General features: G+C 44.6%; 2 protein-coding genes and 1 long non-coding RNA gene across 4 annotated transcripts; all 3 read right to left on the reverse strand.

Annotated features, from left to right (window-relative positions):
• Positions 1-296: 296 nt before the first annotated feature.
• On the reverse strand, positions 297-5,603 carry LOC127333378 (uncharacterized). Of its 2 annotated transcripts, none has more exons than XR_007871092.2 (8): positions 5,006-5,603; positions 4,545-4,910; positions 4,340-4,406; positions 3,706-3,867; positions 1,782-1,874; positions 1,385-1,425; positions 1,123-1,254; positions 297-789 (listed from the first exon to the last, which is right to left on the reverse strand). It is a non-coding gene; the product is annotated as an uncharacterized lncRNA (long non-coding RNA). The 2 variants fall into 2 exon arrangements; XR_007871090.2 differs by having other exon boundaries at positions 1,349-1,425.
• A 1,396-nt stretch (positions 5,604-6,999) lies between these two features.
• Positions 7,000-8,179, reverse strand: LOC127330153 (transcription initiation factor IIB-like). Its single transcript, XM_051356474.2, has one exon. It carries the CDS (start codon positions 8,143-8,145, stop codon positions 7,150-7,152), a length of 996 nt encoding a protein of 331 aa, XP_051212434.2. The 5' UTR covers positions 8,146-8,179; the 3' UTR covers positions 7,000-7,149.
• A 7,271-nt stretch (positions 8,180-15,450) lies between these two features.
• LOC127333379 (malvidin galactosylase UGT88C3-like) lies at positions 15,451-17,244 on the reverse strand. Its single transcript, XM_051359774.1, has one exon. It carries the CDS (start codon positions 17,034-17,036, stop codon positions 15,600-15,602), a length of 1,437 nt encoding a protein of 478 aa, XP_051215734.1. The 5' UTR covers positions 17,037-17,244; the 3' UTR covers positions 15,451-15,599.
• Between the last annotated feature and the right edge of the window lie 12 nt (positions 17,245-17,256).

Raw genomic sequence — 17,256 nt, forward strand, 5'->3', positions numbered from 1 at the left:
CTTGGCGCACGACCCCGTAAAATTTGAACCGAGCCACAGATTTCTTGAAGTGCTGCATAAAACGGTACTATTTTCAACGCTTGATAGATCATTTCTTTATGACAGATAAGCATAGGATATGAGAAAAGAGAAAACAACCACACTGGTAAACGATTTGTATTACACAAATTTATTTTTTATACAAATCAGCGATAATCAGTTAACAAATAAGTAAATGCGAAGATTGTAAGAAAAAAAAATATACTGGCACTTTAATTTAAAGCCATACATAAGGTTACATTCATGAGTCTCCAGGGTAGATAGTTCTTTCGCTCTAATATTTACAAACCACCAGAATGTCAAATATATATTGCGAAAACATGGAAGTATAGAGCATACGCACTATGGTAAGAACAAACAGTAAAGTACATATACTATTATGAAGACAAAGCTTAACAACTGGTAGGTATGGTAGGCAAACCAAGGCACGTCAGCATGACTACCTACATGTATAGATAGTCTTCTGAGCACCGGTTATCACAGCCATAGCTTCTCGTCATCCCGAGAGAGCACTTCATGTTATGTGGCGGGTACCCGGCAATAACCAGGGAACTGATTACCTCATGTAAATTATTTTGATCACACATGCATTCACTAACATAGACATATCTCTTCTTCATTTTCTTGAGCTGTAGCCAGCACCAGTGTTGCTTCACACGCCCCCCTGCACCACCTCTCCTTCACTCGTTACCGGAGAGTCCGAAAAAAGAGATATAATAGTACGGTTGTTAAGACCGAGCACTTGAGCACCTGGGATAACATGCATAAAATAGAAAATCAAAATTTAAATAGAAAATCATTGATACATACTGTGGCACTCAACACCAAAAAATGGAACATATATAGTGGATGTAAAACTGGGATACATTTCTCTCATGTTACTCCAGTATCCATTCTTAACATAGTATGAGAAATTTAGAATTATATATTGTGTGAAAATGGATTCGATCTGCCATGCTTCCTTTTGTTCACATAGATGCAAATGCTCAGGCCACTGGAAAGAATCTGGGATTCTCCAAGCAACCAAGATCTGTTCGGCCTCACAAAGCATGAGGGGAGGGGTGAATGAGTTCTGCTGCGTACCTAGAGTCAGTTGAAAAATTGCCTCTCGCACCACCTAGCTGAAACCCATGTAGTGCAGTCCGTTCAGCCGCACTAATTTGCCGCACAGTGCATGAGGGGAAGGGGAAGAAATCTATTTGAAATTGCCTCTCGCTGAAAAATGATTGTTTCAATCAGTAACCATAACATGAAAAATATCAAAGAAGCAAAGAAAATAAATCTGAAAACTGTTTAAGTCAAATAACACATCTTCAGTAGCAAGCGCGCGGTGAGTGGGCACCACCTCTCCTTGGCTCTGTGATCTCGTCCATCTCTTTAGCAACTCTGAAAAAAATCACAAGAATGATCTTAAATTTTTTTTTTTTAGAAACTCTAGAGTCTGAACCTGAGCCATTTGTATACAAAGGATGAATCTCTACAAAATTGAGTGCAGCAAGGTATCCAAATCCGAGAACTATTATCTGATATGTGAGTCTCAAACAATCTAGCACAAATGTATTTTTCTATGAATGAGTCATCCATTTAGCGATAAATAGCAAGCACAACTGATTAACATAATGAAGTGAGGCAATTTTTTTCTACAGATTGATAGGAAAACATTGAACCAGGAAGCTCTTTGTTGGTTGACTGTAGCTAAATTTCAGAAAAAATGAAGCTATATTGAGTAGAATGAATATTACATGGATTAATATTTCAATGCAACCTGCTTGCCTTTTCATCAAACACCTTCAATTCGAGACTCAGTGCTTGCTTTGAGATCATGGTGCCTTCGACTACAACAACAAGCCAATCTTTCAATAAGTGGTGGAAACCTATACTGGACATATACGAACGGATATAAAGGAGCTGCTGGTGGCATCATAACATACATCATTTACGGTGCTTGGAAAGAAAGGAATGAGAGAGTTTTCCGAAATTAGGCTCTTTCTTTGATTCATAGTGCGGCTTATGCATTTGTAAAATACATACCGAAAACGAACACTATCCTTATTTAATGATTACTTGATCGAGTAATATAATTACTTCATTATTATATATATTTGAGTTCACAATCCTAAAATCATACCATTACAGAAAGTTGTGACCGGACCAAAAATATCTTTAATCTTACCAGCGCATAACCTTGATTTTTATTCATTCTGTAGAAAAACCAGACAATACTATTTTTGTTATATGAGATGGTTGGTTACTCTGCATCCGTTTTGCAGAAGTCATTGTTACTATGTAATGGCATGAATATATTAGTTCTCATGGTTTTTCTAAAAGAACTATTCCAGATAAGTAGCTATTTCAATGTTTCCGAGAATATATATAACATAAATACAAACAAGCTCTTATCCAATCTGATGGCAATGTAACACTACTATCGAACATGATCCACAATAATGTTCAGAGATAGTGCCAACAGCGATCAACCAAAAACTGAAGGTCAAGTAACAAAGGCAAGCAACAAATATTAGTATAGCAATTTGTCCATTTGAGCAGCTAATGGATTTCTGCATGCCTGTCTTGTAACTCCATCTTAATAATTGCATCAAGGAGATCTCAGCGAGAATCTCAAGGCCTGACAAAGATCTCTCATGATAAATTAAAACTATTATGGCCTGAGGAAACTTCACCAGTTCACATGCCCAAAATCTAGTCAGAACGGAAGATATTATCTCCAGAATACATCTGAACCAATGAAAGAAGAGGATACATTTACTTTGTAGACAGTGTTAAAAATCATGCATGTTTTTTTCTAGTAAATGTCTGAGATACATATAGGAAGGCACAAATTAGTTTTTGCATCGTCTTTCTATATTTAAAAATAACCGATCCCTCAACAGCAAAGACAACATAGAGAAAAACAAATTTATATTTTAGATAGTAGATGTAAAAACCATGAGCACAGTTGCAGATTGTTACTCCAGGATATAACAAAAATCTCAAGAACTAAAGGTAGTTAGTATGGCTCACATTTAGCCGTATTTGAAGACAACAAATCTGCAAAGGTTAGATTATCAAACACCAGAAGGTCCAGCCAGCGGTGGCGACATCTAATGGATCATGATAACAACGAAATCCAAGTCGGTTAGGTCGCACCTGTGGTAGTCTTATATGCAATTCCTTCCAACTCCCAATACAACACTGCAAAAATGGAACGATTGCACGAAATCCACAATCATAGCCCAGAAATTATAGAACTAAAAAGTAAACCTTATAGGTATATATTATAAATATCATGAGAAGGACAATTCACACATATATCATATCAGCATCAAATTCATTTGGAGCTAAAATAATTGGTGCACCCCAATGGGATCAGAAACCTAAAGATGATAATAAAATTTAATGGCATTGTACTGCAGGGTACCACTATAGACTACGCAGTGAGAAAAGGAAAACCATTGTTGCAACAATATTTATGATGCAAGGATGTTAAGTTACACGGAGCAAATAGGAACACCATACATACAAGAGAAGACGGAAAATTTACATATGCCAGGATATATGGCAACATTTACACGAATAATTTGATTTTATAGCAATAATATAGTAGATATTATGCTAGTGGTAGAAAAAACCAAGTAGACAGATTGGAGCCGAATGGAATGATCTTACTGTGGATCAAGGTTGTTGTCTGGATGTGGTGAGATGCCTTGACATTGCCACCACAATACCCATGAGAGCAACACCAAACGCCTCCGCCACAACACCCTCATGTGCCTTCTCCAACGGCAAGCGTGCGGTGAGTACAAAAGTAAAACACCTGTTATCCAGTACCTGTTGGGATATTTACTTTAGCAGATGAGAAGTGTTCCTTCAAAAAAGCAAAGAAACAGGTATGGTATCACTAACAACAAATGCCGTGTACACAAGAAAAGCTACCAAGGTAGGAAATAAAAAGCTCAATCTATTCACTGGCCATGTTTAAATAATTAACAAATTTAAATTATATTTTCTGAAGTCACTAAAGAAAACATAGATGAAAGGTGTCATTGCCGGGAAGAATATGAATTTATAGAACAAAGAGAAATGGTTTGATAAACCATCTAAAGCAGCAAAACAGAATCTTGAGCTGCAGTCTATTAGCTCAGTAAATCAATGTGGATCATGTAAAATACTAAATATAAAGATGGACAATAATAGCTACACCAAAGAGGCTTGAAGTAGCAAACATTCTTAGGTCTCTCGAGATGGAAAAGAATATAACCGGTTGCAAAATATTGACATGAGCAGGAGAAAAAGAAAGTACCTGAGAAAAGAACCTTACATCTACACCAGAGTCATTTGACGAAGCAATTAACCTGCGGTGTGCCAACCTATTCATAAGACAAACTGTTATGTTAGCTCAACTGGTAGAGTCTGCAAAACTTTGCAAGGATACAAATTATTATACAGTCAGAGAAGCTAAAACACATGTAAGAAATTTAGATATGGCGCATATTTGTTGCACTCACCTAAAATGAGTAACTTCACTATGATGCTTTTCTGAGGTACACAATCATCAAGCTCCAGTTTTCTTGGATGTAGAAAATTCCAAGTGGGATAGCACCGTCCATTCATAATTCCAAGAGGAAAAAAACAGTAATTTCAGCACCACCCATGAAGTCCTCTTGCAGATCCTTTAAACGAATTTCAAGGTGCAGCTCTCCAGCGCCATCAATAATATGCTCAGCACTCCTCCATGGAGCACATGACCATAGGATCAGAATTTGCCAGACGCTTCAAACCTTGCAAAGGGCTTGGGAAATGAACAACGGCTCGCCTTGGATTAAGTAAAGCATAGGGTCAGAATGCAAGGCAACCTTGCACTGAAAGGCAACCTATAATTAGAGAAACCATCGAAGCATCAATAAATTAAGTAAAGCACATAATAATATGAACAGGAAAAAACTACAGCGAATCGACAACGGCTCACCTGGGGTTAGCAAATTCCTACGCCGACCGTGGTGTACGGCGGAAGCAGAGGATCCCGGACATGCATCTCTCCAATAACCTCCACCGCGTTCAGGTTATACCAGCAGTTGTTGCTCCAGTCTGTTTCACGACATTATATAATCAAGAAAAAGAGTATCTCAGATTAACCAAACTTAAATCATTGAAAGTGCTATTACCATGAACAAATAAACAAGGCAGAAATGACTAATGATGTGAGAAATTCTCACATCTTGTGTTAGGATTACACGGAGAACTACAAAAATAAAATTCATATCCTCCGTTCTCTTGGATTTTCTATTTCTTTGGTTTCTAAATTTCCTCAAGCTTGGTACACAAGTTGCAATTGGACCAGAACTGTTTTTTTCTGGCAAACATTAGAAGATAAATAACCCGCCATACAAAGTTCGCATCTTGGTTCTCACTGCAGGTGTAGCTATAGGATTTGTAAACACAACAACAAATGATAAATCTAAAAAAATTAGGTTTCTAACCAAATAAACGATAAATCTATGTACAAAGCATGCACACACAAATCTCTTTTACAATAACCTGTTGTGTAAAAGCATGAAGATTGTAGGTACACCCCAATAGAAGTCTACAAATCACTGTTAATAATATATGTAAGGTAACCACATGTGTAAAGCAAGGATTCATATTTAGAGGATTAACTGGCCTTGTAAGCATGTCCCTTATGAACTCAAATTTTTTCCTCCTCTTGTAGAAACGGATCTGCAAAAGGCAAAACGTAATGTTCAGGAGGCTAAATCAAGAAAAAGAGTCTCCTTCCACTTTTAGTTCAGCCTATAGGAGAGCATGAACCCATGTAGAAACGGATCTGCACAAACCAAAAAAAAAAAAATGTCCAGGGGACTAAATCAAAACCAGAGAAATCTGCTTCCACGTTTAGTTCAGTACTTGAGCCTATAGGAGAGCGTATTTGAGAGAGAGAGAGAACGAATCTGAAAAATAAGAGGCAAAGTGGGCTCTAACTACTCAACCTGTCCCGCGCCGGAGCTCCCTTTGCCAAAACTCGCCTGAGCTCAACCGAGCTAGCCGGAGCTCGCCCTGCCGGTGTTCGGCCGCGCCACCATGGATGAGCTCACCCGCGCCGCCCCTGCTGGCCATCCTTCTACACTCCTCAGCAGCCGCGCCATCCTCGCCGGAGTAACGGAGTTCGCCCACGCCGCCCTTCTGCGCCGGCCCCTGTTGAGGTCGCCCGCGCTGCCTCTATGGAGGCCGCCGGCGCGAGGTCGAGTCCGCCATCACCATCAAGGGCGGAGCTCCAGCAGCCCCTCCTGCTTGCCTGCGGCGGTGCGCTGCTCCTGCTGGCCGGTAGACGTCCAGGGAGGCAGAGCGGCGCGGGGCTGTGGGTTGGGGGTTGGAGATGTGGCGTGGAAGAAGGAGAAGGCTGGGAGACAGGGAGCCGGAGCAGCGCCGCCATACGCGACGAGAGGGGATTGGGGAGGAGCTGGGTGCGAGGCGATTGGGTGAGCTAGGGTTTCGGCTCGCGGAGAAGATATTTTGCACGGCCGGCGCGAGGAGATCGGAAGCCAAAACGACCCGCAGCGACTGTCGCGCGGACCCGACCGACCGTAGGGCCCAAACGCAGCCAGACGCGGGTAGAAAATGGCCATTGCATGGCTTTCGCTAGCCCTCAGGATGGACAGTACCAACCACTGCTTCCATAGAACGGACGGCTGGGATTGAATTTCGGCCAGACACTGTAAAAATCGGACGGTGCACATGATCATAGCGCTGTGAAGCCCCCTATGGGGGGCATCGTTTATACCTTTAGATACATTCATACAAAAAAAATCTTGAGCAAATTTTGTGACGGAGGGAGTATATAAAATTGGATTAATATAGTCTTGTGCCGAAAAGTGTGGTACGGAGTAGGAACTGCAATGGGTACCAAAAAAATTTGTTAAGAAGGAAAAAAAGTACACTCTAATTTTATAGTTGACTTGCAGCTCATAGATACACAAGACAAGACCAACATTGCATTCATTTTGTTCAAAAAAAACATTGCATTCATTACCCAATACATGAGACTTGCTAGAAAACGAAAATCTGAATTCGTACATGCTAACCACATACATATATATGCGAAGGATCAACATGTGCTTAGCCAAATAGCAGCTCGGCGTGTGGGCCGAGGTCCTTGTAGCACACCTCCCTGATGGTGACCTGGCCGACGCCGGTGGCCGTGGACACTTCACGGACGGATTTCCCGGCGCCGGCGCGCTGGACCGCCATGTAGATGACGGCGGCGGCGATAGAATCGGGGTTGCGCCTCACGTCCAGGTTCTTCTCCAGCCTCCGCACCGCCTCCAACGCCGCGTTCATCTCCTGGTCACCTATGCCAACCAGCGAGCCGAAGCGGCGAAGGTAGTCGCCCGCCTGCACCACGGCGCCCATCGTTATCTCCCCCGCCGGCTGCCCACAGTCTTCCTCCCCGAGATGGATCTTGATGCTCTTGACGAGCCTCCCGATGTCCTTGATCCCGGCCGTGGCGCTGTCGCCCGTCACGGACGCCAGCTCCTTGAACGTCCGCGGCGTGCCCACGGCGCGGCAGGCGACATGGAGGCAGGCCGCGTACAGCGCGTGCCGGTTCCGGCACTTGCCGCCCCTGGGGAGCACCTTGGCGTACTCCAGTTTCCTGAAGACTTCCTTGGCGCGGTCCCTGACGGCCGCCGCGAGCCCCAGCCGCGCCGCCATGTCGTCGATGGAGTGGAACGCGTCGGCGAGCGGCTTGTCGGATACCGCGCCGCGCATCTTCGGCATGGCTCCGTCTCGTGAAGGACCTGCAGCACCGCCGTGTGTATCGTTGTCGTTTGCTTCGGCAGACTGCGCGCTGCCTGCTGAGGCAGGGTAGGGGATGGTGGTGGTGGCGGCGATATTGCCGGCGTGGGCGAGGGAATGGTCGGCGGCGCCGGAGCCGTCAATGCCCCCAACGGCGTTGAGGAAGGTGCGCCACTCGGAGGACTGGTCGACGTAGCGCTGGCCGATCAAGCGCGAGCATTGGGTGCATACCGTGTCGCCGGATGCGCGGTGGCGGAGAACCGTGACCGCGCGATTGCAGTCCGGGCAGTAGCGCATGCAGCTGGCGGCGTCGCTCATTGTTGCTCTTGTTAGAATTCGGTCTCGCGCTTTTGCTTCTGTTGCATCGATCAACATGTGGGTCGGCGCCCCTTTTATTGATGGAGAAGTAGGTCGGTGGGAGGAGGACACGGGCTAGATTGAATTCCTTCGGTCAGATCCGAGTAGGAGTCGTCGTCGTTGTCGTCGTAATTTGGGAAGTTCATTTATCCGATTACGGCTAGGCCCGGCCAGCAGCCGTGTTGTGCTAGCACAGTGCATAATTAATTTGGGAAGGTCGCTGCAGTAGTGCCGCCTTTGGATTGGACAAAGCCGACGATTTTTTGTTCGTGGGTAACAAAAAAATTCTATGTAATATTTGTTCCCAACATTTTTTATTTAGTCGCAAAATAATGGTACTTTTTTTTTGTCAATGGTATAAAAAGTTCCCGAACGAATCACTTTTTCCTGCATATGTGACATTTTCAAAAAGGCGACATTGGTATACAACATTTATTTGTAATGCATCCAACATTTTGATCTAATGTATCTAGCATTACACAATAACATATGTAACATTGATGCCAATATATCTATACCAAATCCATGGAGACTGTCCATGCCCGATTTGAGATCGCCGACAACAAATCCGCCGGTGGTGGAGGAGCAGCTGCGGTCACCAGCGAGAGTAGGAGGGGCAGAAACAGCAGCCGCATGTGAGGGAAGCTGCGGTGGGCGGGCGGTTGCAGCAGCGGGCTCATCACTGGAGGTAAGGTGAAGCCAAAATAAAACGAAGCGCGACCAAACAAATCGTCGTATTCCATGGCCGAGCTTGCGGCGTCTTACATGGATATACCATATCGGGTACTTATTATTACCATCCCTGGTGCAAAGTCCAGGAAGGAATAGGTGAAGGCCCATGAAGAAACCGACATGAAGTCGAAGTGCAGTTCGTATATAAATAGGAAAGCTATGTCCATATCGAGTGAATCGACATGTACTCCTTCCGTCCACAAATAAGTGTATGTGCGGGTTTTTCAAGGGAGATTATCAGATGGAGAGACAATTGCATTGGAAAGATGGAAACTAACATCTCTCTCCTCTTTAATTTTTCCACCTCCGATAAGCGCATGTTGAAAACAAATATAACATGTGCTAAATATTATTGGATTTGATTTTCGTGCTTTTAGAGACAGATTTTGCTAATTTAAAGTGCATTAGGAATCTAGAAGTACTTTTTTATGGATAAAGTTTAAGACTAAACGTCCACTTATTTGAGGACGGAGGGAGTATGATCTAACCGACCTCGAGGTGAACTCTGAGACCTAGCCTACTATATAAGTGCTAGGAGGAGCCACCGAGAGGGGATCTGGATTCCACAACTCGCAATACTATTTAACCCTAATTCTCGATAATACAATCTCGGTGATTTGCCTCTGATCATATTTTTTGTCGGCTACCTAGTTTGGCCGATCGGTCTTTGATCCAGCAGTGTTCTCCTTCCTTGAAACCCAAGTCCATCATTATGAGCATTGATAAGGTTACACCTTGACAATTGGCGTCGTCTGTGAGAAGCTTGGATGTTGGTAGCATGGATTCGACGATTTCTTCTTCAAGCAACAACACGACTAGATTAGGTGATCAGGTGCGTTTCGGATCAATCAATTTTCGTTCGTCCTGGTCACTTGATGAAAAAATCGGAGAAATTCGAGTGGACCGACAAGGCGGACCCAGCTTTTGAGGATTTGAAGCGGGTGCTTTCCACGCCACCGGTCCTGGTCGCACCCAAAGAAACAAAAAACATGTACTTGTACACATCGGCTACAAATCGGGTGGTTAGCACGACTCTCGTAGTCGAGCGCCCTGAAGAAGGAAAAGTTCATGGGGTATTGAGACCCGTGTACTTTTTGAGCGAAGTGTTATCGCCCTCCAAGCAACGATACCCGGAATATCAAAAACTCGCGTGCGGAGTTTTCATGACAACAAGGAAGCTACAACACTAATTTTTGGAGCACCCGAATCATAGTGGTCAACGAGGCGCCCTTGTCGAATATACTCAATAATTCTGAAGCAACAAGATGTGTCTCCCTTTCAGGACTCGAGCTTTCCCCTCGGGACATCACGTATGAGAAAAGAAGGCCATAAAATCGCAAGTGTTGCCTGATTTCACAGCAGTGTGGATGGAGCTCCAAAATACAGGACCCCTAGATTTATCGAGAGCCTGGATGATGTACTTTGATAATTCCAAGCGACTCGAAGGTGCAGGAGATGGCGTGGTGTTGATATCGCTGCAAGGAGACAAGATGCACTCTACCGATGAGTTTCTCAAACGCATCCAACAATGAAGCAGAATACAAGGCTTTGCTGCACGACATGTGCATGGCTAAAGCATGCGGTGCGACTCACCTCAAGATCTTTGTGGACTCCAATCTTGCTATCAAACAGGTCATGAACCAATGTGATGTCGTACGCGACAATATGATAGCGTATCGGGACATGTACAACAACCTCGAAGGATTATTCGACGGGTGTGAGGCTTCGCATATCAGTTGGTCAAGCAATGATGAAGTCGATATGCTTGCAAACATCGAGTCCTAGTGTTTACAAGTGCTACCGGGCGTGTTCTGGAAGGAAATCAAGGAGTGTTCCATCAAAGAGAAGAAGCGGCCTGAGGTGGAGAAGAAAACAAAAACATCAAAGGGAAAAAAGGACTCGGGGGCTGTGCTCGCACCCGAGGGGATGAAAGTAGAGGACGCAGCAACAGGAAAAACAAACGAACTCATGATGGTAGAAGTTACTTGGATGCAGCCATACTTAGCATACCTGAGAAATAAAGAGCTACCGGAAAACCAAGTCGAGGCCCGACGAATTATCCGACGTTCTAAAGCTTTTCGGGTGGTCAACAGCGAATTATACAAACTTAGAATCTTGGGTGTGCTCCAGTGATGCGTCACACCCGAGGAAGGACAAGACATCGTCAAGGACATACACGAAGGTATCTATGGGCATCATGCAAGTTATCGAGTAATCACAGCCAAAGCTTACAGAGCTGGGTTCTATTGGTTGATTGTTGTACAAGATGTCAAGGAGATCGTCAAAACTTGCGAAGGGTGCCAAATGTTCGCCATGAAACCTCACTCACCAGCGCAGAGATGGTGCCTATACCTCTAGCTTGGCCTTTTGCTGAATGGGGCCTCGATATGGTCCGCAAGTTACATAAATCTTTGCCCGGAGGACATGTCTTTCTGCTTGTTGCAGTCGACAAATTCATCAAGTAGATTGATGCAAAGCCCGTAACAATAGCCGAGGCAACTGCAGTAAACTTCGTGAAGTCAATTGTGTTTCGCTTAGGCGTGCCTCGCATTATCATCATGGACAATGACTCAAACTTCACTTCGGGAAAATTCAAGGAGTACTGCTAAAAGCTTGGCTTACAACTAAAGTTTGCCGCTCGAGGACCTGCCGAAGGAAAGTCCAAACCAATCGGCCATATGCCTTTTGGAAATCTAGCTTTAAGAAACCCCCTTCTAGCGCCACTCTTTACCTAATAGATGATCTCATGAAGTGCCAGAATTTTATTGTGGATATGTCGACTCTTGAGGAAAGCGAACTGGTACTTATGCGTAAATCGCTCCATAACTGGTGCCAGCCTCACGGCGCACACCTTGGATAAGATGCGACCGTTATGGGCCTAAACTTCCTTATCTCTGTGGCCCCTACAACCTTAGGAATCGAGGTGATAACACATTTAGGAGAGACATAACTAGGGTTGCAATATAGAATTCCTGGAAAATGGGCATGAGCACCGTCTGAATTTTATCGCAGAATTTCTGGAAGAAAACCATAGGTAGTTCATCATTCCCAGGCGCCGAATTAGCCTTCATATCGCTAATAGCCTTCTGAACCTCATTGGATAGAAAAGAGAGGGTGAATTCCACATTCTCATCAGCCGAGACCCTAGCCCTACCTGTCCACATGTCCGTAGCTAGCGTGGCCCCTGTCATGGATCCTGCCGAGAAGAGGTCCTTCTAAAAGGTATAAATATGAGCGGAGATCTCAGTAACATCCTTCAGTAGAAGATCACCTGCCCAAAGACAAGGCATGGCGCATTTGCAACGCCGCTCATTTGCAATGGCGTGAAAATAACCAAACACTAGGACATGAATCTATAATATCTATAAAGTTCATCCCCACTAAGAATCATTTAATGTTTGCAAGCTCAAATCTGGTGCATCCACATCACTCCATTTATATATATCCGTCCGATTGAAATCTGATGATCACCCCTAACTCATTTGTGTACGTGCAACCCTCCACTCAGGATTCCCTTCACGTCACACCCCACAGTATTGTTTTTTTGTATGGTTGAGTAAATGACTTTAGCAACTCAAGTTCTGGAAGCGTCACGGATGCGATGAGTCAATGGCCAATCCCTTGCCCTTCCACTTGGACCTTTCACCTTCACTGCCCTATATATGCCATGGTCAATGGCAGTCTTGATCAATTTCTTTGTTTCCCAATGAAAAACCACACCCGCTCCCCCAAATCCATCTCTAACTCTCGTGGTTTATTCCTGTCTCTTGATCTCGCTGTCTAACAAGTTTCAACAATGATTAATGTTTTTCTCCGCTGCCTATTCTTTTGCATGTGTGCACGCGCTCTCATTATTTTCAGGTGTTCGCCATCTATCTGCTGCAGCATGGCGCATAGAACGGATGATGCTGGACCAAAATTCAGTGTTCTTGGAACTATAAACATCAGGACATGTGAGTTCACCTTAGCTTTACACTACAGAGTACCTTGGTATCTCAGTTTATTTTATCTCCATACTAAGATGATTTTCAGTGCTCTTTGAACTGTTCTGTATTGCAGGTACTACTAGCAGGTAATCTATTTTACCAGAAGATATACTATGGTTCTTTGTGTACTAAATTTTTGTTCTACAAGAGCAAAAAAAAATCAATATTTGTGCTGGTATTACACTACACAGTACCCTGCTATCTCAGTTTATTTTATCTCCATACTAAGATGGTTTTCAATGCTCTTTTAACTGTTCTGTATTGCAGGTACTGCTAGCAGGTAATCTATTTTGCCAGAAGATAAACTATGGTTTTTTGTGTACTAAATTTTTGTTCTACAAGAGCAAAAAAGAAGAAGAATGAACCTGAGCAGAACCATCCCTAAAGTCATGTTACCAGAAGATATGAACACTTGAATGGTATAAACTTAAGGCGGAGAGACTTCTGTCAGAGATTGCATAATTGGTTGGTCACATATTGCCTATGTATTTTGTCCTCACTTCCTATATTTAGTAGCGGGTTGTCAACTTGCCATTGTATGACATGCATCGTAATCTGTTTCAGCTTAGTGCTTTGCATCCTTGTGTAAGACAAGTATAATGGCATTGATGTGTAAAGTGTATTGTTCGTTTCTTCATGAGAGTGGCAAAATGTAGGACGGGCTACGTGCAGCCCAATTTTTTTGAAAATTCGAAATCAACAATTTAACACTTCAAAAAAATATGAACAAAACTTCTAGATGTAGACAATGATTTATTCCATCATTGTGCCAAAAACCAGTGTGAGATAATCTGTATTCCGGGCAGTGCAAAATTAGCAAAATAGTATATCTGAAATAGTGAACAGTGCAACTTTTCAAATGTCCCAAGATTCTCAGATTTTTTCATTTTCGTGTAGCCTTAATACTGAGTATTTTGCTTTGAGATTTTGCACATTTGTGGAATATGTCATTGACTATAAATTTTCCAAGAAAAATTAAAACCTTAAATTGTTGTTTCCGAATTTTGTAAAATACCAGGCTATATGTAGCCCGGAAACCATTTATGATTTCTGGTTTCTTCATGTTAATTTATTTGAATTAGTGGGTGCAGTTTTTATCTGTGAAAGATGTAAAAAAATTATCAAGGATTATGGATTAAGATTTGGTAACAATTTAGGTGTTTAGTTAGTAAGTTTAGGGAATCATCCGATATTTCATACCTTCATTTACCTTTTTTGCCTTAAAATATAAATTTCTCTTATGAATACTTGGATGTGTATAGACGATGCAAACCGCAAAAGAGTTGATACATTTCTTCAAAACTATTCCACCAAACATTCCGCAGCAACGCGCGGGGAATCACCTAGTTCTATTAGAAAGCACAAGCTACTGGTGCTTCTACATTTTTTTTTTCTTAAACTTGCATCTAAGCTCCTTAGTTTATCTTACTTTTAATTATTCAGACATACACATATTTACATCTCGAAACTGAAGTGAATTACAACATCATATACCATCAATATGCCAATTTAAGGTGTGACTCTACCTTTTAGTTGGCATAATAATAAAAGAATGAAACAACATTAGTTTTGGCATTGAAAATATGGACGAGGAGAACTATCAGTCTAGCAGTAGACCCACGGCCAACAGCTGGACCATAGGAAAAGCAGGGGTGCTGATAATTGAATCGAACTGAGTATGCACATCAGAATTCAGATGCACATTCCGCAGTAACGCGCGGGGAATCACCTAGTTCTATTAGAAAGCACAAGCTACTGGTGCTTCTACAATTTTTTTTCCTTAAACTTGCATCTAAGCTCCTTAGTTTATCTTACTTTTAATTATTCAGACATACACACATTTACATCTCGAAACTGAAGTGACTTACAACATCATATACCATCAATATGCCAATTTAAGGTGTGTAGGAAAAGCAGGGGTGCTGATAATTGAATCGAATTGAGTATGCACATCAGAATTCAGATGCTGCATCGCTGCTCTACTCACGGCACCGGACGAAGTGTACGTGTTTCGTTGGGAGGGAGGGTTGGAGAATAAAAACGCTGTACACAAAAAAACGTTGACCAACGGGGGAATGATTCCTCCCTTGGCTATACTTGTTAGGTAGGATGAGACTTTCCCGATTTATTCGTCCCGGCTGCGAAATCATCGCGAATGGGGATTCGAACCCGGGTGGGCTGGCTGCGCACTCGCATGCCTTGCCACTGAGCCTTAAAAAAAAATAACGAGTCACACACTAAGCATAGCAATTATATTAAATGATTTATCAATTTTCATTAAATCTTATAGAAAGAGGTAGAATTTCTTATTTTTTTCAGGGATTTTCTTTTTTTTTTCAAGGATTTCGGGAAAAAAAAATCTCTTGTTATTTTTTATTCTATCACTGGACAGAAGATCTCAGTTCTCAAACATTGATGAACCATGTCCTAAGCTGACAGGTAGCATGATCTGTGTGAGCTGAGCTGAGCCGGGTATAACTAACTCGAACTCGACTGGTTTGCAGCCCTGCCATGAACGATACTGAAAATGAATGCAAGTAAATTTATTTATTCCGCAAAGCACCGCACAGTTGGACAAAATAAACTTTACAGCTCCATATTGGAGTCATACGTATGAAACACAAGGGGAAACAGATGACAGTTAAATCGGAGGCATTCGACCATTTTGCGTTGATGGCATCCAAGTGGAACTGCAAATCATTTCTTCGGTAGCACCGTCCCTCCGAGGAGCTTCTCGGAGAGCTTCAGCAACGAAGCGTAGGAAGACCCGCTCTGCTCCACGGCATTCCGGCACACGAGTTTCATCTCCATGGCCTTCTCCTTCGCGTTTCCCCTCTCGTCATCACCGCCCATCAGGGACCTAACCGCCCGTTCCAGCTCCGCGGCCTCGACGTAATTGTCCCGCTTCCTGTCCACCTCTAACGGTACGGCCACGCCCATGCCATGAACTAACGCGAACGCGTTGAAATGCTGGTCGGCGTCGAGCGGCCACGGCAGCATCGGCACGCCGAACCACAGGCTCTCCAGGATGGAGTTCCACCCGCAGTGCGTGACGAATCCCCCGACCGAGGCGTGCGCCAGTATGTCCTTCTGCGGCGCTCTCTGCGGCCACACCAGCCCCATCTCCATTGTCTTCTCCAAGAACCCCTCCGGGAGCACCTCGGCAACGTTCGCATCTGTGGGCTCACGATCGCCGTACGAGGTGTCCCCCGGCAGACCACGCAGCACCCACAGGAAGCGGTGCCCGCTGCGCTCCAGGCCGTGGGCTATCTCCTGCACCTGCGATGTTGACAACCACCCTTTGCTCCCGAAGCAGAGGAACAGAACCGAGGCCGGAGGCTGCGAGTCGAGCCACCGCACGCACTCGTGCCGCGGCTCAGCTGGCGGGCTTATCGAGATTGCTGGCCCGATAGGGTACACGGTGGGCGCGTGGACACCGCGCGTGCACCGGCCGTCGGCCATGGCGGCGAGGACGCCAGGCTCGAGCTCCGCTGCAGTGTTGACGATGATGCCATCGGCTTCCATGTAGCGCCTTCCCGTTTCTACGAACCATGTGTACGTCGGGATCTTCCTGTCCAGCATAGTCCGCGGCAGGAAGGACGGCGGCACCGGCGGGAGCCCCGGCACGTCCACCGCGCCTTCCATCTCTTGGAGCTCCACCTCCACCTCACCGTGGAGCGTCGGCGAGCGCAATAGCAGCGCCAACATCGCAGCGCTCGAGGTGAAGTACACGTAGGCTGGGACGGCGAGCTCGCGGGACACGTCGAGCGCCGGCGTGCAGAAGATGTCGAAGACGAGAGCGGCCACCGGACACGTCAAGCCGGATATGGCAGCCCCGACGTGGGGCACATGGAGCTGCACTATGCGGGAGATGAACTCCTCGATGCCCGTGTGGTCGGTCGGGAGCTGAACGTGCGGGACGTGGTGGAAACGGATATCGATGTCGCCGCCTTCCTCCCGGCGTACTTGGCCGGCGATGTCGGACGCCGCCTGCGCAGTCGGCGCCGGCATGAGAAGCACCGTGAGCGAGGGGGCGCGCCTGCTGCATTGAACCATCCGCTTGCCGGCCTCGATCATGGGCATGAAGTGGCCGACTCCCCAGACGGGCAGTAGGACGATGGTCGGATTTGCCATTGACAGTCTTCTGCTGGCTACTCTTTCTTTGTTGATTGCTTTTTCTGAATGATAAATAATGGCATGAATGGATCTTGTTTGATAAGCGCAGCACCTGAAAACGAGTGGTTTCGTGATTTGCACTCGAAAGAAGTCTCAGTTATTGCGAGTGAATGGGGAATTGATAAGAGTACATGTTAGGATACGCTAGCTATTCCTCTATGCCTGCGTTGGCCTGATA

The sequence above is a fragment of the Lolium perenne genome, chromosome 2 (assembly GCF_019359855.2).
Source record: "Lolium perenne isolate Kyuss_39 chromosome 2, Kyuss_2.0, whole genome shotgun sequence".
NCBI classification, from domain to species: Eukaryota; Viridiplantae; Streptophyta; class Magnoliopsida; order Poales; family Poaceae; genus Lolium; species Lolium perenne.